The sequence below is a fragment of the Chrysemys picta genome, chromosome 12 (genome assembly GCF_011386835.1).
Source record: "Chrysemys picta bellii isolate R12L10 chromosome 12, ASM1138683v2, whole genome shotgun sequence".
NCBI lineage: Eukaryota > Metazoa > Chordata > Testudines > Emydidae > Chrysemys > Chrysemys picta.
In genome coordinates, this window is record NC_088802.1 from 16,077,319 (window position 1) to 16,102,270 (window position 24,952).

General features: G+C 48.2%; 1 protein-coding gene across 1 annotated transcript; it reads left to right on the plus strand.

Moving 5' to 3' along the window:
- Window positions 1–350: 350 nt before the first annotated feature.
- Window positions 351–16,033, plus strand: LOC135972199 (zinc finger protein RFP-like). Its single transcript, XM_065565098.1, has 8 exons — window positions 351–790; window positions 6,518–6,613; window positions 7,196–7,338; window positions 9,541–9,628; window positions 10,610–10,632; window positions 11,364–11,479; window positions 12,849–12,908; window positions 14,070–16,033. Exons 1-8 carry the CDS (start codon window positions 374–376, stop codon window positions 14,585–14,587), a joined length of 1,461 nt encoding a protein of 486 aa, XP_065421170.1. The 5' UTR covers window positions 351–373; the 3' UTR covers window positions 14,588–16,033.
- Window positions 16,034–24,952: the final 8,919 nt, after the last annotated feature.

Here is a 24,952-nt window from a genome sequence, read left to right on the forward strand (position 1 = left end):
AAAATGGCTTAAAATAAACAATATCTGTCAAAATTATATATCATAAAAAACTAATTCTGCCAAGTCTGACTATCGCTCCTTAGACACACAGGCCCTGCTCCTCCAGGTTCATCCTCACAGGGGGATGCTGATGTCCAGGTGAAGCCCCAGTTACCCTCGACACCAGCACAGGGGCTGATTGCAGGACCAGAGCCCGAGTGGTACATTTTTCACCAAAGCCTCCAGGGATGTAAAGTTACGGGTGGGCCCCTTCCAATTCAGCAAACAGCACGAGTCAGTTCCGGGAAGGGAAATATCCCCTTGCTGCTGAAGGCGGGGCATAGTGTGAACTCAGGAAATTGAAACTTACGCTGTTACACTGCCCAGAGGAGCCATGGCTGCGGAGACCCCTTTGGAAAGTCTCCAGGAGGAAGCTTCATGTTCCGTCTGTCTGGAGTATTTCACAGAACCTGTCACTCTGGAGTGTGGGCACAATTTCTGCCGAGCCTGCATTGGCCAGTGCTGGGTGGGATCCACTACAGCCACCTCCTGCCCTCAGTGCAGAGAAACTGTGCAACAGAGAAACCTCAGGCCCAACAGGCAGCTGGCAAATGTTGTAGAAATAGCCAAACGGTTGAGTTTACAGGCAACAAAGGGAACAGGAGGGGATGGGGTGTGTGGGGAACACCAGGAGGCTCTGAAACTGTTCTGTGAAGAGGATCAAACCCCCATCTGTGTGATCTGCAGAGAGTCCCGGGCTCACCGTGCTCACACTGTGGTTCTCATACAGGAAGCTGCCCAGGAGTACAAGGTACAGAGTTGCTGTCCAGTCTAATGGGTAATAACTTTGGATTTTAATTACAGGTTACTGGCATCACAAGTTGCCCGAGACAGGTGTAACTGTGTCATTCAGCTCTGTGTAGCCTTCATTGCATGAAAGATGCTGTACAAATTAATGATACTCCAGCCTGGCAAGAATGACAAGAGATGAAGATTTTAAAATTGTCTGATGTGGGAAAGTTTTCTCTGAGCAGTTGAATCCTTTTCAAACTCAGCTCCCACCAGTGAAATAAGGGAACTCTCTGCAGACTGGAAGTTATTAAATGACTAGTGAGGTTTTATTGACAAGAGCTGCAGGCCAGTCTATGGGAGTGCTGCCTTCAGACTGGAGAAGGGGGAGTTACAAGCTGTGGCTATTATTGCTGATTGCATCACAGTTTATTATTGTTATTTGCATCCCAGCAGCCCCTACAGACCCCAGATGAGATCTGACCTCAATTGTAGGGGGCCCTGCACAAAACCCAGTGAGGGACAATGTTGTACTTAAAGTACTGCACAGGATCTTTTCAGGGGGAATAAGGCAAAACGCCACATTTATTAGTAATACATGTATTCGTTAACACTGTATCATATGCATATAATATATTACACTTACACTCACACACACACACAAACACACTCCGTCTTGTTGTTACCAATTAGTTGCTCCCCTTAACTTCACTGGCCAGGTGAGTTAAATGGGGGAGGGGGTGGAGCCGGGCTTCTGCCGATCCGGATCGATGCTCCCATGTTGACAAGACGAGACCCGGGGTCCTCTGCAAGACACCTCACTTTTATAGCAGCTTTCCTCTTATGCAAATCTATACCAGATTTAAACTCTGTGTCTGTGTCCATTGGTCCTTTGTGCTGCTTTCTTTTGAGTGTTGTCCCAATGCTGCAAAGAGGGTGTTTCCAAAAGAAGGTGCTTGCTTCTAACCCCCGAGGCCGTGGGTATGTCTGCTTGTCTTTAATGAGCCCACTTGACACGTTTTATTGTCCTTGGGTCTGGCTCCCAGCCCCTCTCCAACAGTTGAGGCTGTCTGGAGGTGCTGCCTTCCATGCCTTGTTCATTCACACCTCATTCATTCAACAGGGCAATTGATTAAGAGTGGGGGGAGAGCTCTTGTTCTACTGCTAGCAAAAAGAAATTTTTTTTCTATCTTATTCTATCCTTAGGGGCTATAATATTATACCAAGGGCAATGCAAAGTTTCTAAATGAGGCTTTGATACAAAGTTCCATGAAAACAGAGGTCACACGTGGGTAGACCCACCACAAGGTTATATGAAGAGGCACAATGTAAAGTCATATGAAAATGATCAGAGATTGATCTACATTGTCCCCCTTTTGACCTCTCAAGAACAATTCTTGAGTGGTCACCATATAAATATTTTGTATTTGTTGCAAACAAACCAAACAATTATAACCAGGTGAATATAACTAAAACCATTACAATTGACTAAACACCAGATATAACAAACACAAATGCAAACAATTATAATTATAATAATTGGAAATACAACAAAACCATTACCATTACAATAAATGGGTACATTGACAAACAAAATGAGGCCCAAGTTTGATGCTGCAATAGCCATCAAACAATAAAAGTTACTGAGGTTAGGACATTCTTAAGCACACACAACAAATAAGATTTTGTAGGAGTACCACAGTTGTTATGCAAGGTTAAGCTGATTTGGACTTAAACTAACATTCAGTTGCTAAAATGTTGTAGAATTCCCTATTTTTAACAGTTGTTCTTAGAGGTTTCTGGGGACCTGAAAGATGGGGCCATACAGTTATGGGCCAAGGTCTTACAGGTTATGGGGGCCCAAGAACTACCCTTTAGGGCTTGGGGAAATAGAACCAGAGTGCATAGAGGAAAGTGTGGAATTAACAATACAAGCAAATGTAACTAACAATACAAATGTATTAATGACAAAAATTAACAACAAAATGACTGTTAGAGAACCTAACAAAAAATAAACCTGATGCACTGGGGACCAAAGTTTTTTGGACACAAGTGGTGATTGATAAATTGGATGGACATGGGGGAAGTAGAGAGAGGAAAAGACATTTGCCCTGTCTAGTGTAGTATCCCCTCTTTTTCTAGACCCAATGCTAGCACAGGACACCACTAGAGACAGACACAGAACATGCAACACAGAACACTGAACACAGACTTTGTCATGACACAATAACCATGGTATTTTATAACTCTTCAGCTGGTACCAGCTCTCCTGATGTTCTGGTTCAGAGCCTGAAAGATAGAAGCTTGGAAACAAATTAGCACAGTGCTTCCACCATGGCAGAACCTGCTTAGTCTCTGCCACAGTGTGTTTGGTACTCGGGGCTGCACAAATGCTAATTAAATGGTGCATTTTTTTGTGAGTGTAAATCCTCCCTTTCTCTCAGTAAAAGGGCGTTAACACTCCATCTAGAAAAAAAAATTTTTGTTTTAAAATTTTGAGCCATTTTGCCATGGCCTGGAGATCTGAGGCAGAAGCAGGCCTTGTTGTTAACTGTTTCAATGGCATTTTGGCCCTGGGAGGAGGAATTTACCCAAATATCCCAAATATCCCCCTTCCCAATCTCCAGAGGGGTCCCAAAGGTCTGCCCCCTTCTGGGGTCTCAAATGTTTCTTCTCCTGATGTTACTGCTGCTGTAAGATTTGAGACTGCTGTTTTAACTCTCTGTACCCAACCTGTTTTCCAGTTTCTTTATCTGTTGCTTGCCTGGGCCCGATTCTGCTTTTTCCAATAAACAGTTTCTTTCCATGGGCACAAGCCTTGTTTTACTACCAATTTAGCAAGGAGGGTGGGCTTTTTAACTAGCCCCCACCCTTCCTGGTTCCGTTTCTTAAACATTTTTTGCAAAATTGTGAAATTACCACAATATTACTTACAAAAAACAAAACAAAAAAAACAAACAAACATAAACCACACTACACTGCCCAAACTCCTATATCCTTCAGAGTTTGGCTTAACAGAACAAGATCTGCATCTTATGTTTTTAACCCACTCTGGGCCAGAGGGAGAGACGCTAAGCTTCCCTCTGTATTACTCGGTCTGCTACCACCGAGGGTTCATACACCAATTATACAAATCCTTCCCCGGATTAGATCCTTCCCCGGATCAGAGTGAGAAACACTAAGTTCTCCTCTTTAGCTCAGTCTTGCTACGGCTGAGGGTGTATGTACCTCTATAACACAATTCAAACCTAAACTCCTATATCCTTCAGAGTTTGGTTAATTAACTGAAAGTTTACGCTCCTTTTCCTCTAGTGCCAGGCTTGCTAAAGCTGGCGGTGTGCACACCAGTTTTATAATAACTGTGGGTTCTATGCTTGCTCCCCCTTTCGCATTCTCCACCAAAATGTTGTACTTAAAGTACTGCACAGGATCTTTTCGGGGGAATAAGGCAAAACGCCACATTTATTAGTAATACATGTATTCATTAACACTGTATCATATGCATATAATATATTACACTTACACTCACACACACACACAAACACACTCCGTCTTGTTGTTACCAATTAGTTGCTCCCCTTAACTTCACTGGCCAGGTGAGTTAAATGGAGGAGGGGGTGGAGCCGGGCTTCTGCCGATCCGGATCGATGCTCCCATGTTGACAAGACGAGACCCGGGGTCCTTTGCAAGACACCTCACTTTTATAGCAGCTTTCCTCTTATGCAAATCTATACCAGATTTAAACTCTGTGTCTGTGTCCATTGGTCCTTTGTGCTGCTTTCTTTTGAGTGTTGTCCCAATGCTGCAAAGAGGGTGTTTCCAAAAGAAGGTGCTTGCTTCTAACCCCCGAGGCCGTGGGTATGTCTGCTTGTCTTTAATGAGCCCACTTGACACGTTTTATTGTCCTTGGGTCTGGCTCCCAGCCCCTCTCCAACAGTTGAGGCTGTCTGGAGGTGCTGCCTTCCATGCCTTGCTCATTCACACCTCATTCATTCAACAGGGCAATTGATTAAGAGGGGGGGGGAGAGCTCTTGTTCTACTGCTAGCAAAAAGAAATTTTTCTTCTATCTTATTCTATCCTTAGGGGCTATAATATTATACCAAGGGCAATGCAAAGTTTCTAAATGAGGCTTTGATACAAAGTTCCATGAAAACAGAGGTCACACGTGGGTAGACCCACCACAAGGTTATATGAAGAGGCACAATGTAAAGTCATATGAAAATTATCAGAGATTGATCTACAACAATCCCTGCCCTGAGCCATTCACAGTCTAACTGGACAAGAGGGACAAAAGGTGGAAGGGGAAACTGAAGCACAGAGAGGGGAAGTGACTTGTCCAAGGTCACTCAGTAGGTCAGTGGCAGAGGTGGGTATAAACCCCCACTTTTCCAAGGTCAAGCCAGTGCCCTAACCACTAGGCTACACTGCCTCCATCAGCAGCACTGAGCAGTGATGAAGTGCGGACAGTAGGAGGGAAAGACTCCTTGATAAAGGCCCTAGGTCCAGCAGGGAGACAAGGTTTCCCACTGAGATTCTGAACTCCTGTGTTGCTCCATGAAGGGTTAAACTGAGATGCTGCTGGCCTGCACTAGAGGAGATCATGGGGCTAAACGCCGTGTGAACCCCAAGCACCTTGTGTCCACACACAAAAGTGCTCCAGACAGCGCAGGTCCATGCCAAGTACCACTGGGATTACACTGGATTGTAGCAAAACTAACCCCAGGCTGGAGCTGACCCGGTGCCAGTCTGACCTGTTCTAGTGTGTACGTGGGCAAAGAGCAGCCTAAGTGGTTCCGTTAGTCCCACCAGACAGCCTTTTGAAATCTCCCAGAATGCACTGCTTCTGGGATTCTTACCAGGGAATGGGACAGTGGGGACCTACCCAGAGTGCATTGCCACTGAAAAGGTTTAGGACAGTACTGAGGCAAACCCCAACCATTCTTTATACAAATCTGCCTGTCTAATTATGGAGGCCACTGAGGCATCCCCAGAATATAGGACATCCCCACGCCTGCCTGCATGGGCCCTCCCACACCTGAATCAGTTAGCCTGTGTGGGCCCACCACCACCTTTGTCAGCACGCCCCCACCTGCATCATTCTGCATGGAAGTGCTATCCCCACCCTTGCCTCCACCCTCACTGGTATCCTCCTGCATCTTTGGTCTCCTCTTCTCTCTTTTTCATTGGACAAACACATGTCCAGTGCTGGGTCCCGACCAGACAGGGATAGTTCTCCACAAAACTGGGACTGCGCAGCTTCAAACCAGACGAATGGCCTCCATACTTCTCATGGGGTTTGCCCTGGTGCTTAAACCAGCTCTGTCCAACCACTGCAATCCCCAGGGATTCAGGGCTGAAATCCAGCCCATATTTGAACCCTGGTGGTTTCTGGGACTTGTATCACTTTGTTCATTAAACCTTCTCAAAAACAAGTTTATTGATTCACCCCCAAGTGACTTCAGTGTCCTGTTATGCACTGAACCACTAATCAATTCACAAATACCAATAAAGTTTGGTTATAATTGAGATCTCTGTGTAATTACTAAAAAGACTGAACCTGAATTGGTAACAAGTCTGAATATGACACACTCCCAATCTACATTAATAAGGTTTCATCTCCTTGGTGGCCCTGATGTCACAAAGTGATTAGGACCAACAGTAATCTTGAGTTTGGGTAGGAAAACATCCAACTCCAAACCCCTCTCAACCCTCAAAGTGAAACTTCCCAAATCCTTTTGGTTTCTTCAGGAAAATATTCAGGCCCATTTGAAGACTCTGCGGGAAGAGAGAGAAAAGCTGTGGGGATTTCATGTGACTGGAGAGGGGAAACGCCAGGAGTATCTGGTAGGTGCCTGTTGTTATTAACCAGCAGAGAGTGGCAGTCAGAGGTCTGTTTGGAGGCAGATTCCTGTGTGGCCTTGGTGAACATCGGCTTGTGTGTTTCTCCATGATCATAGATTGCTGGGGTTAGATTCATGCGTAGACAAGCCCTAAGCTTCCATTTCAGCTGATGAGTTAATATCTAGCTCTTGTGGCTTTCCCAGAAATCCCCCCAAGTGAACTGAATGTCACCCATGACATGCTGTCCACTTGTCTAGTCATTTTGTGCATTAACATGTTTGTTTCTTTTTTCTCCCCTGGTGTCTGTCAGTGTAGTGCTGAGTCCTGCCTCCTGCTGCTCTGGGTCTGAATTCCCAGAGGCCATGAATAACTCAATATGCTGACCATGACAGACATGGAAACCTCCCTTTCAGAGATATAGGGGCTGAAGGGGAAGTTGTGAGAGAATTCTCTCCCTAGGGTAAAGTCAAATGTCAGAAATCAGGATTTTCAATGAAGTTCTCCCTCCTGCTCACTCAGCTCTCCATGAAAGGACCCCAGATGCCATTCCTGTCCCTGACCAGCCCTTTCCCTATTTTCATACAGAAACAAATACAAACCGAGAGGCAGAAGATTGTGTCTGAATTTCAGCAACTGCGGCAGTTCCTGGAGGAACAAGAGCGACTCCTGCTGGCCCAGCTGGAGAAGCTGGACGAGGAGATTGTGAGGATCCAGAATGAAAATGTCAGGTTTCAGAGTAGCAGCCGTGTTAGTCTGTATCCGCAAAAAGAAGAACAGGAGGACTTGTGGCACCTTAGAGACTAACAAATTTATTAGAGCATAAGCTTTCGTGGACTATAGCCCACTTCTTCGGATGCATATAGAATGGAACATATATTGAGGAGATATATATACACACATACAGAGAGCATAAACAGGTGGGAGTTGTCTTACCACCTCTGAGAGGCCAATTAATTAAGAGAAAAAAACTTTTGAAGTGATAATCAAGCTAGCCCAGCAAAGCACAGGAACAAATCTGTACAGACACATGCCTAGAACCCCGACCAGGGGTATTCTATTTGCTACCCAAGATCCATAAACCTGGATATCCTGGACGCCCCATCATCTCAGGCATTGGCACCCTAACATCAGGCTTGTCTGGTTATGTAGACTCTCTCCTCAGACCCTACGCTACCAGCACTCCCAGCTATCTTCGAGACACCACTGACTTCCTGAGGAAACTACAATCCATCGGTGATCTTCCAGAAAACACCATCCTGGCCACTATGGACGTAGAAGCCCTCTACACCAATATTCCACACAAAGATGGACTACAAGCTATCAGGAACAGTATCCCTGATAATATCACAGCTAACCTGGTGGCTGAACTTTGTGATTTTGTCCTCACCCACAACTATTTCACATTTGGGGACAATATATACCTTCAAGTCAGCGGCACTGCTATGGGTACCCGCATGGCCCCACAATATGCCAACATTTTTATGGCTGACTTAGAACAACGCTTCCTTAGCTCTCGTCCCCTAACGCCCCTACTCTACTTGCGCTACATTGATGACATCTTCATCATCTGGACCCATGGAAAAGAAGCCCTTGAGGAATTTCACCATGATTTCAATAATTTCCATCCCACCATCAACCTCAGCCTAGATCAATCCACACAAGCGGTCCATTTCCTGGACACTACTGTGCTAATAAGCGATGGTCACATAAATACCACCCTATACCGGAAACCTACTGACCGCTACACTTACCTACATGCCTCCAGCTTCCATCCAGGACACACCACACGATCCATTGTCTACAGCCAAGCTCTAAGATATAACCGCATTTGCTCCAATCCCTCGGATAGAGACAAGCACCTACAAGATCTCTATCAAGCATTCTTAAAACTACAATACCCACCTGCTGAAGTGAAAAAACAGATTGACAGAGCCAGACGAGTACCCAGAAGTCACCTCCTACAAGACAGGCCCAACAAAGAAAATAACAGAACACCACTAGCTGTCACCTTCAGCCCCCAACTAAAACCTCTCCAGCGCATCATCAGAGATCTACAACCTATCCTGAAAGATGATCCTTTACTCTCACAGATCTTGGGAGACAGACCTGTCCTCGCTTACAGACAACCCCCCAACCTAAAGCAAATACTCACCAGCAACCACACATCACTGAACAAAACCACTAACCCAGGAACCTATCCTTGTAACAAACCCCGATGTCAACTCTGTCCACATATCTATTCCAGTGACATCATCATAGGACCTAATCACATCAGCCATACCATCAGGGGCTCGTTCACCTGCACATCTACCAATGTGATATATGCCATCATGTGCCAGCAATGCCCCTCTGCCATGTACATTGGCCAAACCGGACAGTCTCTACGCAAAAGAATTAATGGACACAAATCTGACATCAGGAATCAAAATACTCAAAAACCAGTGGGAGAACACTTTAACCTGTCTGGTCATTCAGTGACAGACCTGCGGGTGGCTATATTACAACAGAAAAACTTCAAAAACAGACTCCAACGAGAAACTGCTGAGCTAGAATTGATATGCAAACTAGACACAATCAACTCCGGTTTAAATAAGGACTGGGAATGGTTGGGCCATTACAAACATTGAAATCTATCTCCCCTTATAAGTATTCTCACACTTGTTATCTAACTGTCTGTCTGTGCTGGGCTAGCTTGATTATCACTTCAAAAGTTTTTTTCTCTTAATTAATTGGCCTCTCAGAGGTGGTAAGACAACTCCCACCTGTTTATGCTCTCTGTATGTGTGTATATATATCTCCTCAATATATGTTCCATTCTATATGCATCCGAAGAAGTGGGCTATAGTCCACGAAAGCTTATGCTCTAATAAATTTGTTAGTCTCTAAGGTGCCACAAGTCCTCCTGTTCTTCTTTTTAATGAAAATGTCAGTAAACTCTCCGAGCAGATTTCCCGTCTCAATGAGCTGATCAGTGAGCTGGAGGGGAAGTGTCAGAAGCCAGCAAGTGAATTCCTGCAGGTGAGACTGAGGGAGAAACAGAGGTGCCGACTCCATGGGTGCTTAAATGCTAGAGCACCCACGGAAAAAAATTAGCAGATGCTTAGCACCCATCGGCAGCCAGCCCCCTCCACCCCCGCCTCCCCTCAGTTCCTCCTGCCCGCTGGCAGCCCTGCTGATCAACTCGTCCCCCTCCTTCCCAGCACTTCCCACCTGCTTCAATCAGCTGTTCCGTGATGTGCAGGAGGCACTGGGAGGGAGGGGGAGGAGTGGGAAGGGGGTGCGCATGAGGGAGGGGGCAGAAAGAGGTGGGGTGGGGGCAGAGTGGGGGTGGGAAGAGCTGGGCAAGAGTGTGGCATGGGGGAAGGGGTGGAGTGAGGCTTGGGGTTGTGCACCCCCAGGGACAATTGGAAGCCAGCACCTGTGGTCAGAAATATACCAGCTCCCCACACAGGGAAGGGAGGGCTCCTGAATCATAAGCACTGGGGGCCAGCAGTCAGAGATCTCAGTGTAACTCGGCATGTGCATTGCTGACATATGAATGACTATTATCTTTGCAGCGTTACAGACACATAGATATTAAAGGTGGAAAAGCATCATTAATTCTGGGAATCCATGGCCCTGGGGCCAGGGTAGGGCCTCTTTTCCCCATATTTGCAAAATGCCTACCATGGGATCTCCTCTGTGCGTCAGATGGGACTAAGGCTAGGTCTACACTACCCGCCTGAATCGGCGGGTAGAAATCGACCTCTCGGGGATCGATTTATCGCATCCCAACGGGATGCGACAATCGATCCCCAAATCGATGCTCTTACTCCACCAGTGAAGGTGGGAGTAAGGGCCGTCAACTGGAAGCCACAGAGGTCGATTTTGCCGCCGTCCCTACAGCGGGGTAAGTCAGCTGCGATACGTCAAATATTTGCGTATCTTAAATCGACCCCCCCCCCCCGTAGTGAAGACCTGCCCTAAGATTCTCTCTCTCTCTCTCTCTCTCCCCTCTAGGATGTCAGAAGCACCTTGAGCAAGTACGTGGCTCTCTCACTCCACCTCACACTTCACAATGCTTGGAAAGAGCTTGATGGTGATGTTAGCACCACGTCTCCCCAGGGCTCTATAGCAAAATGTGTGGGGAAGGTCACATTCTGGATACAAATCTCTCTGATCAGCTTTATTCTGACGTTCTCACCTTTGCACAGAAGACTCTGAAATTATCCATTCAGTGGGAAGGACTGACCTAAAGTATTTCCCAGAGATGTCACATCCCTGGGGGACTGGCTGCCCCAGGATAGTGAGGATGGAATATGGGCCTGTCACTGCTGGGGCACTGGTTACCATTCAGCCCAGGGCAGCAATGGTCAAGAGTCTTTCCCATCTGAGGACTGTTTGGAGACCTGTGTGGAATGAGCTGGGGAGGGGGGAGTTGCTGTCTCAGTCTAGTTCCTAGTGGTCAGATTTCTACAGCACTTCACCTGGGAACCTCCTGTCCCTCAGAGCATGGAGGCCAAGGAGTGAATTGGCCATGGAGACTCAATTCCCCTTTTGTCCCCAGAGCTGATATCTCCAGGCCACATTTGAAGAATATTAATGGGACCTTTGCGGGGAAGGTTGCATGGCCATGGGCTGTGTCTCACCTGCTTTGAGGCTGGGAGAAGTAGAGGAATTCTAACTCCAGGCCCATTAGAGCAGTGATTCCCTAGCAACCACTTATAATGAGTCACTAAATGAAATATAATCACGTGAAATTGTTTCTCTTCAGGTGGGAGAAGGGGAAGTTCCAGCAGCCAGAGGAGATTTCTCCTGAACTGGAAGAGCGAGTCAGTGGTTTCTCCCAGAAAACTATTGCACTATTAGAGGCTCTGAGGAAGTTCAAAGGTACCTAGAAGGGATCTAGGAGGGGAAATTGGGATCAGTGTCTGAGACTGTGGGAAGAGAATGGCGCTAGTCAGTTGGTGTAGATTAGACTTCTAGTTCATTGTTGGATGAGAATGCCACATACTTAGAGTCCAAGACACTCAGACTGATTAATTCAACCCCTTATTTGTTCCAAAAGCATGCCTTGCTATTACAATTACTATGAAAGTAAGAAATGACAAACATACCGAAAGAAATACTGTTCATCTACCTTCTCCAGGGGAATAGGCAGGTCATGATGCATTTTTCCTATGCTCCGACTATCCCTTACAATGTACGACATATTATACACATCCAGATTATATATTTATTAGTTCTTTTCCAATCACCTTTGTCTGTTATGCATTGTAAGTATCTTGTATAACTCATACATTACACATGCATGAATGTTCTAATTGGCAGGACTTTTGCTGTCCAAGCTATTTTCAAGTAATTCTCTTTTCTGATTTGTTCATTACCAGTCATTACACACTGATGTGCACGGGTCACTTTGACCCTTTTCTCCACATGGGATTTTTTGGACTTTGGTAACTACTCCTTGACAGCACATTTTGGGTGCCTGGTGTCTTTAAGCACATTGTGTGGTCAAAACATCTCTTTATCCCACATAGCAACTTATGAACACATCACTTAATAGCAAGGTCACTTAAGGCAACATTTCCCTTATGTCAAATACGATGATTTCTAAAAATCTTATTTCATCATATAAAAGAAAAGGTTCTACCAATCACAAAGGATCGGACACATTACCTCCCAGGTTAGCGAATGTTTCAGATCTTACCCAAATACACGTTACAGCCATTTCTTATCAACTAAACTAAATTTTATTAAAAAACAAAAGAGAGAGAGTATTGTTAGAAGATCAATATACATACAGACATGAGCTTGATTCATTGAGGTCCAGATTCATAGCAGAGATGGTGAGCTTCCTAGTTGTAAAGAGTTCTTTCAGAAATAGTTCATAGTCCACTGTCCAATATCACCTTCAGAGCGGACCAGCATAACTGGGACCTCAGTCTTGCGACTCAAACTTCCCCTGATGAAGCCTAAGCAGCTCTGAGATGACAGAATCAGGACCCAAGGATCTTTTATACAATTTCATGTCTTTTGACAAGTTGGGAGTTCAAAAGGATGTTGGTTCCATTGCTGGGAGATGCCTGAATGAGAGAGGAAAGAGAAGGTTTCAGACCGTTTTTACATTAAATACCTGAGTGTCTCTCTGTCTGTTTCTGTGTCGTGATGAAAACACAGATCTAGGAGTTAAGAGTGGTGATGCTGTTATAAATATGAAAGCTGGAAAACTCACGTCTCTTATCCTTTCCCCCTCCAGACACTCTGCCGTCTGCACTGGAGAGAAAAAGAGGGCAACCACTAGGCACGCACAGACAGGGTGAGATTGCAGCCGCTTCCTGGCATTGGCCCCAGCGTGGCTCCACTCCTGCTCCACTTCCTCCAGGGCTCTGCCCCCTGGCCAGGCCAGAAGCCAGAGCCGGGGTCTCACCCAGGGAACCCGAGCGGCACTGGCGAGTCCTGCACCCTCCACCTGCCCTGGGGTGGTGCACTACGGGGAGCGGGGACATGGGCAGGGGGCTGCTCGCAGGCCCCCCAGAAACCCACCCAGGGCAGGTGGAGGGTCGGGAGATCTCCCCAGCAGCCAAGGCTCCCAGCCTGGCCAGGGGTCAGGGGCTCAGCGGGAAGAGGAGGAGGGGGCAGGGCCATGGAGTGGGTGGGGCCACCAGTAGTGGGACCTCGTGCCCCACCCCCAACTTCTACCAAGGGTCCGGAACTCCTGGGGAGATCCCAAGCTGACATCACACAAACAATCCTGACACCAACCTTAGTGTTGAGTTCATGCCCACGTTCATGAACAGAAACACTCACTGAGCAGCACCAAAACAGAGCTCTCTGCCCTGAGGGCTGACACATCCCTCTGCTTTACCCCGGTGCAGGGGGTCTCCCCTTCACTCTTCTCCAACATCGTGCCATTCCTGTGGGCCGGCTGGACTCTCCCATTAGAGCTGCTCACTGCTTCATGGACTGGGGAGATGTTCTCCCTCTGATGCTGCCAGCTCCTCCCTTCTCTCTAGGCTGGGGATGGGGCTACCCCATCTAATGCCACCTCCTACTGTCTGATTTTAAGCAGCTCTTCCCCAATGCTGCATCTTCCTCTCTGTTCCCCAGCTTGGGACTGGAGGCTGCCTTTAAGGGACAGAGTTTCCCTCGGGGGTATAGAGCTGGTAACTGACTCCTCTGTCTGTTCCCTCCTCAATGAAAGCTTCTGACACCTTCCTGATTGTGTCTCTGCTGCTGGGAATGGAGCAGCCCCAGCAGAGGGAGCAGGGAGCTGAAGCTTCTGGAAGCAAATGAGAAACACACAGGAATTTCAGTGACATCTCTGCTCAGTCTCAGGTGCCCAATACAGAGGCAGCTCCCTGGGATCCAGAAGTGTCCCAGCCAAGACAGGGCTGCTGGGGAGTGTGAGAAATGGTCCCAGCCTCCCCCAGGGCTGAGCTCTGCCCCTAACGCTCTGATTCTCTCTCTCTCTCCCCAGTGAATGTGACTCTGGATCCAGACACAGTTTATCCCCAACTCGTCCTGTCTGAGGATCGGAAAAGTGTGAGATGGGGAGACACACGGCAGGATCTGCCCAACAACCCTGAGAGATTTGACACTGTGTTCTGTGTGCTGGGCTGTGAGGGATTCACGTCGGGGAGACATTGCTGGGAGGTGGAGGTGGGGGATAGGCGATTCTGGGCTGTGGGGGTGGCCAGAGAATCTGTGAGGAGGAAGGGACGGATCAGCCATAACCCTGAGGGGGGGATCTGGGCTGTGGAGTGCTGGTGGGGGGGTCGGTTCCAGGCTCTCACCTCCCCTGTGACCCCCCTGCCCCTGAGCCGGGTCCCCAGCAGGATCCGGGTTTGTCTGGACTGTGACCGGGGGCAGGTGACATTTATCAATGCTGGTGACGAGGCCCCGATCTTCACTTTCCTGCCAGGCTCCATCCCTGGGGAGAGAATCCGACCCTGGTTCTGGGTGTGGCTGGGATCCCAGCTCAGACTGTGTCCCTGAGATGGGGGAGCAGGGGAATATCTCACTAGGAGCCCTGAAATCAGCCTATCTAGCCTCGCACACCTTTGTCTCTATGGCTCCTTCCTGTGTACTTTGTATCATCCCGTCTCTCTGACCCTGGAGGTTGCTTCCAGTGTCAACTCTGTGCAGCCTCTGGACTGTCAAACCATAGAGAGCATTGAGTGAGTGAGGAAGAGAAGTCAATCTCATCACTGCCCCAGGGATTGTGCAGCCTGTTTGCCACTGTCCTCTATGAGCCAGAAAGACTCTGGGGATCCTGCGTCAGACAGTGTCACTGAGACATGGGGAGGAACAGCCCACTGGGAATGGAAAAATGGGTTTCTCTAGCCAAATAATCCTAGCCCCTATGGCCTGGAGGACTCCTGTCTACCCAAACCTCTGGCCTCTTAGCTCTATGACCCCTGGAAGCTCCTTCCCCCTCCCTCTCAGCAGCACCAGGATGGGAGGGGGTGGGTGAAGATCTTCTGGAGGTGCAGGAGGGGAAAGGGGGCCCTGAGGGGCAGCTGTGGGGGCTGCGGGGTCACAACTGGTGGAGGGACTGGGGGCAGAAGTGATGTGATGTTGTGGGGCTGGGGACAGGCATATGTGGGGTGGCAGGGACACAGAATTAATTGGGATTTGGCATTTTGGGAAGAAGCTGGAAGCTCTGCAACAGCCAGAAGCTTGGGAGAGGAAGACCCGGGGACTGGGGAGTGTGCATTCATCCCAATATCCAGTAGAAATGAGTGACTAGCGTAGACACTTCCTACATCGATAGAAGGGGCTTTACAATCAATGCAGCAAATCCACCTCTAGGAGAGGCAGTACCTAGGGCAACAAAGAATTCTTCCCTTAACCTATCTGCGTCTACAACGGGGTTAGATCAACCCAACTACATCACACAGGGTGTGAAAGTTTTCACAGCTCTGAGCGATGTAGCTAGGCTGACCTAAGTTTTAGGTGTAGACCAGGTCTCCAGAAGAATAATGGTATATCTACACTACAGTCGCTACTACAGCAGAGCTACAGCACTACAGCTGTGTTGCTGAAGTGTCATAGTGTAGATGCATCCTGCATTGATGGAATTGTTCCCCCCCCCCCCATTGTTCTAGTTTATCCTCCTTTCTGAGAGGCTGTAGCCAGGTCACCGGCAGAATTCCATTGTCTGCACCAGGGGTTAGGTCAATCTACTTGCAGCACTCAGAACACACAATGTTTCACAGCCCTGAATAATGTCACCAGGTTGACCTAAGTGTTAAGTGTAGAGCAGGCCTAAGAGCGGTTTCCCTGGAGCTAGCTGAAAACACAGAGTCTGAGGGACTGGCTGGAGCTTGGTGTGCGTGAGGCAGAAAGCCAAGAGAACCAGTTGTGAGTGTGATCCCAGCAGGAAACGGAGAGACAGAGCTGGCTTCAGGCACAGGGTTCCCTGGAAAGGCAGATGTGGAGTTCTGAGAAAAGAAACTGCCGGCTGCTGTTTGTTTCTATCGTGTTCAGGACACAGGAATGTGTGGACATTATTCGTAAATAATAAAGTTATCACCAAAGAAATACCTGACTCCTATCATCAATTTCTCCTGCCAATGGAAGAACCTAGCAAGACCCCAAACACTGGCTAACTGCTGAGGTCAAAGGAGCAATGGTACAACCCGAGTCAGAATCTAGACCTGTGGAGGCAAATGTGTTGGTGGGAAACATTTGCCGGGAGCTCCAGCAGCAAAGAGCCTGTGCAGAGGAGCAGATTGCTGCTAATTCTGGACATGAGCATGTCCAGCTTTGTGTGCCGAGCAGTCCCCATTGTCCCTTCTCTCCGGCCTGACACTCCTCTGCCCAGAGTCAGACACACCAAAACATGGATCCCTGGCTCGTATTCCCCCCCAGCAGACCCAGTCCACACAGTGATAACGAACTCAGTATTGGCCCCAGGAGAAAAAATGAGAGGAAGAGATTGGGGCAGCTGGAACAGGGTGGAGGCTTGGGGTGGGGAACGGGTAGGATTGTTACTTTCCCTTTTGTGTTTGGAGTTTTACAAAGTTAAAACCTAAAATCTTCTTTCTAGCTCTTAGCTCGTGTTTTGAAGGGGCTGCGCTGTAACCTTTAGATTGTGATGACATAAATCTTAGAAGATTTACCATAAAATCACCCTTCAGCTCAAGAGTTGCTCTGGGTTAATGAGTTGCTGCCATTTTCATGTCTTGTCACTAGGACACACCAGCTGCCTCTGACATTAACCCAGGGAGCCCCTCTAGCCTGGCTAGTCCCAGGAGGGTGGTTAGATGTTCAGCAAGACACAGTGAAGCCAAGGATCCTCTACACACACATTGTCACTGAAATCGCTCAATGGGGGTTTAGTTCCCACCTATAGTTCATAGATTCATAGATTCTAGGACTGGAAGGGACCTCTAGAGGTCATCGAGTCCAGTCCCCTGTCCTCATGGCAGGACCAAATACTGTCTAGACCATCTCTGATAGACATTTATCTAACCTACTCTTAAATATCTCCAGAGATGGAGATTCCACAACCTCCCTAGGCAATTTATTCCAGTGTTTAACCACCCTGACAGTTAGGAACTTTTTCCTAATGTCCAACTAGACCTCCCTTGCTGCAGTTTAAGCCCATTGCTTCTTGTTCTATCTGTAAGGGGACTGTTGCCCCCTTACTAACGTTCAGTGGGGGTGTTTTGGTTGGTTAGCTCCCAGCACTAAAGAATGGGAAGAGGCCAATGCTCCAGGTCAGCCTCAACCTCTGAGCCTGGTTGACAGGGCGGGCAGGCTAATCAGGGAGTCAGGAGGCCAGGGGGGTCCCGTCCTCCGTGTGAGCTGGAATTGCCTGGGTCAGACAGACCGAGTGGGCCTGAGCTAAGGAGAGAGCAGGGGCCCAAGCTGAGCTGGGGAGCAGAACTGTGCCAGAGCCAGAGGGGCCAGAAAAGCAGCTCAGGAAGCAGGTCAGAGTTGGCAGCAGAGTCACAGAAGCAGCCCAGGGAAAGAGCAAACCTGTCCTGGGAGCAGAGCAGCAGCCACAGAGCCAGGTGTGGTGAGCAACTGGGGCCAGCCAAGGGGGAACCTTGGGCCAATGGCCCAGTGCAGAAAGACACCCCCAGCCAAGAGTTCTTGCAGGCCAGACTGGGAAGGGGATCTTAGCCCTACGGGGGGCTGACACTGGGAAGAAGGGTCCCACCACCCAAAGCCCAGAGGTGTGTGGCCACCACCATTGCAAGTGTCCAACCCGCAGCATACCCACAGCACAGCCAGGGCCTGAGAAGGTGGCCTGAGACCTACAAGGAACAGACTGTGAAGTGCCCTGACAGTCCAGAGACACTGTTTGTAATGTTCCCTGCCACAAAGCAGGGTGATGTGTTTTCCTTTAACCTTTTCCCATTTTTCCTTATTCTTTTTTTTTAATTAATTGTTAATTAAACAACTTGTATTTGTTTTAAATTGTATGAAATGATCAGTGGGTCAGGGAGGTGCCCAGTGCAGAGAGAGTACCCCAGAGTGGGGACACCCTAGCCCCTGTCCTAGGTGACCACAGCAGGGTTGGGGGTTGAATGCCCAGGAATCCTGGGCCCAGCCTTGTCGGGATTTACGAGGACTCTGCCAGACAGGAGAGTGGAAGGGGAGTCCTCAAGGGCAGGGAGGCCTCTGGGTACAGGGAGTTGGAGCGAGGACTCAGATCCTTTCGCTAGCCCACTTCACCGGGGTAGTGCAGAAGCCAGGAAAGTTACCCCACAATAGCGGGACCATTAGGGTAACCAGATGTTCTGATTTTTGGCACTTTTTCTTATATAGGCTCCTATTACCCCCCACCCCGTCCCGATTTTTCACACTTGCTGTCTGGTCACCCTAGGGATCATTCCCTCGCTTACATATCCTTAGAGGCTAAGATGAACAAGTTTTCTCCCTCCTCCTTATGACACCCTTTTATATACCTGAAAACTGCTATCATGTGTTAGGGGGCTTATTCCTTCACCCTCTCACTTCCCTGGTCCTTCTTGCATGAACAGAGAGCAACAATATCCGAAGTCCAAAGGTGCAAACAATTCGATGTTTATTGGGGTGAATTTCCAGAAAGCGTGATTCCAGTTTACTTCCTCAATCATTTTACTGAAATTTAACTAACCAATCCTAACATATTGTAACATGGTTATTTAACCAATTATATCCCACCACCTTATTTGGTTTACACCCAACAAAATTAATTATACAGCAGACAGAAACATTCACAGAACCAGACAGAGATTATACAGACAAACAATAGGGAAGTGGAGACTACAGTGATAGAACAATACAGAAATGAGGATTTCACGTCCCAGCTATTGATAAGTGAGTTCTTGGCAGACAGGATGCTATCAAACTAAGTTTCCTTTTACATCTTTTAGGCTCTTCCTTTTCTCTGGAGGTGATAGGAATATCAGGACAGGATTGTATTCCTAACAGCTCAATAGCACCTTATTTCAATGTGACTAGTTTGGAATGTGAGGATGTGACCATACACTTTCCAGTTTATAGCTGGCCTCTGCTGCTTAGCCGAAGGCCTTAGCCTAAGAACAGGGCCTCAGATTGTCACAGTAAGAGAAGGCCCTTACACCAGCAGACAGTGATTTTGATTCTTTCTTCTATAACTCCATAACTAGCCAAGTGATAAGAATACACCTAAATTCTTAAAGGCGTTTGCAGACAGGCCTGAATATCTATATCCTAACATCATGTCCCCTCTCAGTCTTCTCTTTTCCAAACTAAACAATCCCAATTCTTTCAGCCTTCCTTCATAGGTCATGTTCTCTAGACCTTTAATCATTCTTGTTGCTTGTCTCTGGACCCTCTCCAATTTCTCCACATCTTTCTTGAAATGCAGTGCCCAGAACTGGACACAATACTCCAGTTGAGGCCTAACCAGCACAGAGTAGAGCAGAAGAATGACTTCTCGTGTCTTGCTCACAACACACCTGTTTGTGTGTCTGTTTGCACTCTTGTTTCAGTGCAAGTCTGTGTGTGGCTGTGGGTGCCCTCATTGTGTATTAATATAACCCTTCTGCCCGGTGGAGCTGGCAGCAACCAGGGCCGGGTTTAATATCTAGGGATTCCTCTTCAACAATATAACACAGAACCGGCTCTAGCCCCCACCCAGTAACCAGCAAAAATTACACACCACCCCTGGGTGCCTCTGGGAGGCAATACTTCCCCTCTCGCAAGCACAGAGTCTGAGTGTAGAAACGAAACTTTTAATGAAAGGAGGGAAATCACATGGCATTCATTTGGGAAAACGCTGCAAGCTGGATTAATAAACATAAAACCATGAGCAAAACCACCACCCTGGAGTACTTTGGGCAGTGACCTTTTGTCTCAGGCTCTTTAGTCAAGCAACCAAAAGTTCCTTTAACGTACCCGTCCCTTCTCCTTCTGCCGCACTCACAGTGAAGACCCGGAATTTAGAGGTGCATCTGCAGAGTTCACCTCTCCCCCTGGTGGTGGTGGTGGGGTGCATCTTGCTTGCTCCATTGTCCAGGCATTTGCTCTGGCACCAGCTGCCTTGCCAGCCACTCACAGCTCTACTTACCACTGCACCAGCTGCTCAGCAAGTTATTAGCTCACCACCCCACACTCACTAGGACATCTTCAAGTCATACCACTTAGCACAGCTCTCAGTGATTTCAGCTGTTAGTGGGGGAAACTCACTGGTAGCACAAACAGGGCAGTCTATTGTATCAGAAAAACTCTCCAAAAGCAGACCTAATGCTTAAACCTGATAATCAGTGATTTCAGCTCCATTTGTACATAACAAGACTCCCCATTGAATCTTAACCATCTCTGTGATTACACAGTGGACACAGAAAAGATCAGATCACATCCAGGGCTTCAACCATCTAGTACAGATATCTCACCACCCCCTCACACCTCCACTAGTCTTTGGAACCCATGTCCCCTGCATAGGGAGTGCAGTTTAGTTGAGGGTGAGTCCCTCAATCAGGGTATGCCAAGCACAGTTCTGCTGCCCTTCATTCACACAACAAGAAGAACAACCCTTTAGTACCCACCCCTATAACAAAGTGACTGGTGATCCAACACCAGCCAAAAGTGAGCATTTTGGCAAGGCAGCCCCATCATGCTGAGCACCTAGGCAGGGTGGGTGTGTCCATGCAAACAAGGTCGGCTCCTGAAGTCCTCTTCCCCAGCTCATCAGTAGGTGTCAGGGGAGAGCTCATTCAGACCCTACTTACATTAAGAATGTCCTAGTTCGATTAAGGGCACATCTACACAGCACCTGGGAGGTGTGATTCCCAGCTCGGGTACATGTACACATGCTGATACTGCTGGAGCGAGCACACTACCAATAGCAGTGAGGCCGTGGCAGCAAAGGGACAGCTTGGAGTAGCTGCTGGAGGGGAAGCAGTCCCAATGTCGCATGGAAGGGGAATCCCAGTGGTGCAGGGGGGTGAAGCCAGCGCTCCAGGGCACAGGCTGGGGGAGGGGCTAACTTTAGGGTGGACAGGATGTGCTGTGCTGGAGCCCTATGTCCTGGCCCCAGGATGGGGGTGGATTTCCCCTTCCCACCCCCTGGCACTTCATCTGCAGAGAACTCGGTTACTGGGGTGCAGTGAATGGCACTTGGGGTGACGGACCAAGTCACTTAGGGATTGATCCAAAGGCCTTTGATGTGGTTGGGAATCTTTCCACTGATTTCAAGGGGCCAGCCTGCAAAAGAAGTTTATTAACACTCAGGTTATCGGCATCTTGGGGAACTGGCTAGTGAAGGTTTCTCAATAATTTTAAAATACAAATGACTAAGATCTATTGTCGTTTTAATGATCATTTTGATTGTTAAACCCCCAGAGACCAACCAATCACCATCTTCACTGACTTGAGCTGTAGATACCTAAGGAAAACTGCACTGAGCACTTGTCCCTTTCCCTCGGCCCATAGTAACCAGACTGGGAAACAGGTACATACTTCAGGCCCAACCCTGAAAGGTGCTGAGTACCAACAACTCAGAATGAAGTCAGGGCCCAGGCATTCTGAGAATTGTCTCACTGGAATCAATAGATGCAAATACCATAGACTGAGGCCATCATGTGCGCCTGGCTACTCCCCACTGCCCTTTGCTTCCAGTTCCCTGGAGTTTCTCCCAAGGTTTCTGTCTTTGACAAAGCTGCTGCTTTATAGTCGTAACCAGGATCCAAGATTTCCTGAACACCCCAGGCTGTACCAGGGGTTTTCTCAGGAAATGGGGGGCAAAATGTTGTTTTGTTTCTTCTTGTAGTTCCAGAACTCATTGCTCTGCTCCAGAAAGGCAGGTGGAACCCTGTGGGTCTTTTTGTGGGGCTCCAAGCAGTGTCGTCTCATACTCCTGTTTGTTCCATCTGCCAACAGATTTCCAGTGGGTTTACTTGCAATGCTTACCTTTTTTGTGAAAGAGAGAGACACATTTAACTGCCTGTCCAGGTACATTGGCCAGCCTGTGACATGTTCCTTTATGGCCTGTCTGGGTGTTTACTGCATATAACCATGTAACTCAGGAACTGTTCATGGAGCTCTGGAGGGAGCTGGCTGGTCACGGTGCCCATTAGCCTTCAAACATGTGAAGATGTGGCACCAGCAAGAAATGTATGTGCTGAATAGCTGAAATGTGGAACAGCTGTGTTTGGTTGCACATTGCTCCATAACCTACAGATAAAAATATTTATAAACTATAATCCTGCTTTAAAGTATTTTTTCCTTATTGTGTGAATTAAACAAACTATTAAAAAAAAATAAAAATAAAACACATTGAACTACAAAGCTTTTCTCCCTGGCTCTGCTACATGATTTGAATCTTGTCTTTTCGGAGCCCCACCATACCAGCTCTGGGAATAATTGTTGTGCTGTGTGTAGACCAGCCAGTAGAGGGGATGTGACATGTGCTTTGCCAGTGGGTTACACAAGTATTTGCTAGTCATCATCAGTAGAACATTTGTGATCAGGACTCTGGGCTCCTATTGCTGGCTCTGCTGTAACGGTTAGAGACAGGTGACCTAATGAACAGATAGTTGATACTTTCAACCAAGGCAGTGGGGCTGAGTAGCTAAGACCTGGGCCGTCTATGTTAAAGACCCTGGTTCTATTCCCCATTTTGGCTTCAGTGACCTTTTGCAACTTCTCTGGTAAATTAGGAGTAGAATGGGTGGCAAAGGTCTTCAATACTAGACTGCCTGCTAGGGCTGGAAAGGTCAAGTGAGAATTGTACTTGTCCTCTGGCTTGTTTCACTTTACCTGAGTCGTTGTTTTTTGACCTAGCTGTTGGAAAGTGTCCCCACTCCCCCATCCCGCTGTTCTGCTCAGCAGTCTGGGAATTGTCTCATTGGCACAGTCAGCTGCCTGCAAGTGACATGGGCTGAGGGATTCATCTCTCCAGCCTCCCCCTCACAGCTCCTGGAGGTCACTTCTGTTGGCCAAAAATAATGGCATGTCATCTGTGTTTGACTGATGACTACAGTTCTCAGGCAGTACATTCACCAGCAAAAAACCCGCCGACAGTGAGAACCTCTGCTTCAGCACATCCACCAGAGCTGACAGCATCTGGCTGCCAAGAAGTAGCAAGACTGGTTGAAAGCAAGTTTGCCTTACACAATGGTTACAATACATCTCATCACAGTCTGAGTAAAGACGTAACAATATGGTATCTTGTTGCTCATGAAGTAACCAGCTGCTTCCCCAGAGCATCTCCGCCCAGCACGCCTGTCCCATCGCAGTTGCAGCTCCTGTTCTGGGTCCAGGCGGCCACTCCCCAAATTCCCTATTGAATCTGATCTCAAATCCACTCTGCTGCAAAAGAGTCCTGGCTGCAGTGCCCAGCCACAGGAAACAGCAGCAGAATAAAGGCATGTGACTGATGGCTACAGATCTCCAGCCAGGCATTCTCCAGCAAAACAGGAGCAGTGCCAGCCTTCCCTTTAAAGAAAATAATTTCAGCTCACACCATCCAGCTGCAAAAACTTAGGAATTCCACAGTGCACTGCATTAAATAGCTGCAACATTGTATCCAGCTGTACGGCAGCCCCTGTACCAGCTACATCCCTGGCAAGCGTTCCCTTCTCACCACAGCTGGATTTCCATTTCTGGTCCCAGGTGGCTGCTCCCCAGATTCTCCCAGGCCCCCTCTGTCTGTCCCCAGATCCCCTCCTGCAGCCAGACTGGAAAGGGGGCCGGAGAGCCTTGGAGACAAGAGATCTCTGGTTAGCCCATCCCCTGTACAGCGCAGGAGCCCCCATGCCAGCGCCCCTCACACCCGCTGCCATCTGCAGAGAGCCAGGAGTCCCCGAGAGCTGGGGAGACTGTGCAGGGAAACAGAAGCAGTAGCCACTTGGCTAAGAACAGGTGTGACGGCTGCCCTCTTGGCTAGTGCACCCAGCACTGAACCAGGGACTCCTAGAGCTCCCACACCCTGTGCACTGCAGGACCCCAAGTGTGAGCTCCCCTCACACCCACTCCCCTCAGCCATTGGTCCCCAGCCCTCACCTGGTGCGGAGGAGCTTGGTCTCTGTGGACCACTTAGTCCATGAGTCTTCTGGGGACTGACAAAAAGGGAGAAAATTGGTGCAGGCCTTGCTGGGTGTGGTTGTGTTACAGGGTCACCTGCCCCACTAGGGCCAGCACATTCCACACTGGCCCCTGAGCCGCCATCAGATGGACTTTCAGCCTCTGTCCATGTGGTGGGGGGGGGAGCCATTGGGTTAGTGCTCTGGGGGAGCTGCTTGGGGAGGGAGGAGATTTACCTGCTCACAGCCCCAATGGGCTGGTTTTACTTTATTTCCCCACCAGATGAGGAGCAGGGACTGGTAGAGATTGTGGGGGAGGGAGAAATGTTTGTCTCTCTTTCTCATCCCTTCCTCCAACGGGATCTTAAGGGGAACAGGGGATACCCAGTAGAGAATCCTATCTAGGGAATGCAAACAGAACTGGGTGGAGATGGGGCTGAGGGCAGCTGACCTAATAGCTGAGCACAGAAAGTGTCTGGGTATTCAGAGAGAACCTCAGCGTTTTACAGCAGGCCTGAAAAATGATTCACTTTCACTCCTATCCACCTGTACTGGGGTCTACACACACACACTCCATACGGACAACAACCCCCCGGAGGCAGGGATAGAGCCCAGGAAATAAGGGGTGAAAATTTTCATGGAAACCATTTTCTGTCAGAAAATCCATTCAGACTAAACAACTTTGTTTCTTGAAATCATAACAAGTCGGATGAAAATTCTTTCCAAAAATATTTGTTTGCAAAACAAGAGCATCTCCTGTTTGTCACAGTGCATTAAACTGTCTCGTCGTACATAAAGGGGAGACACTATGATCTAGAAAATTAGACGAGATGCTTCAGTCTGAGCTAAGTAGTTG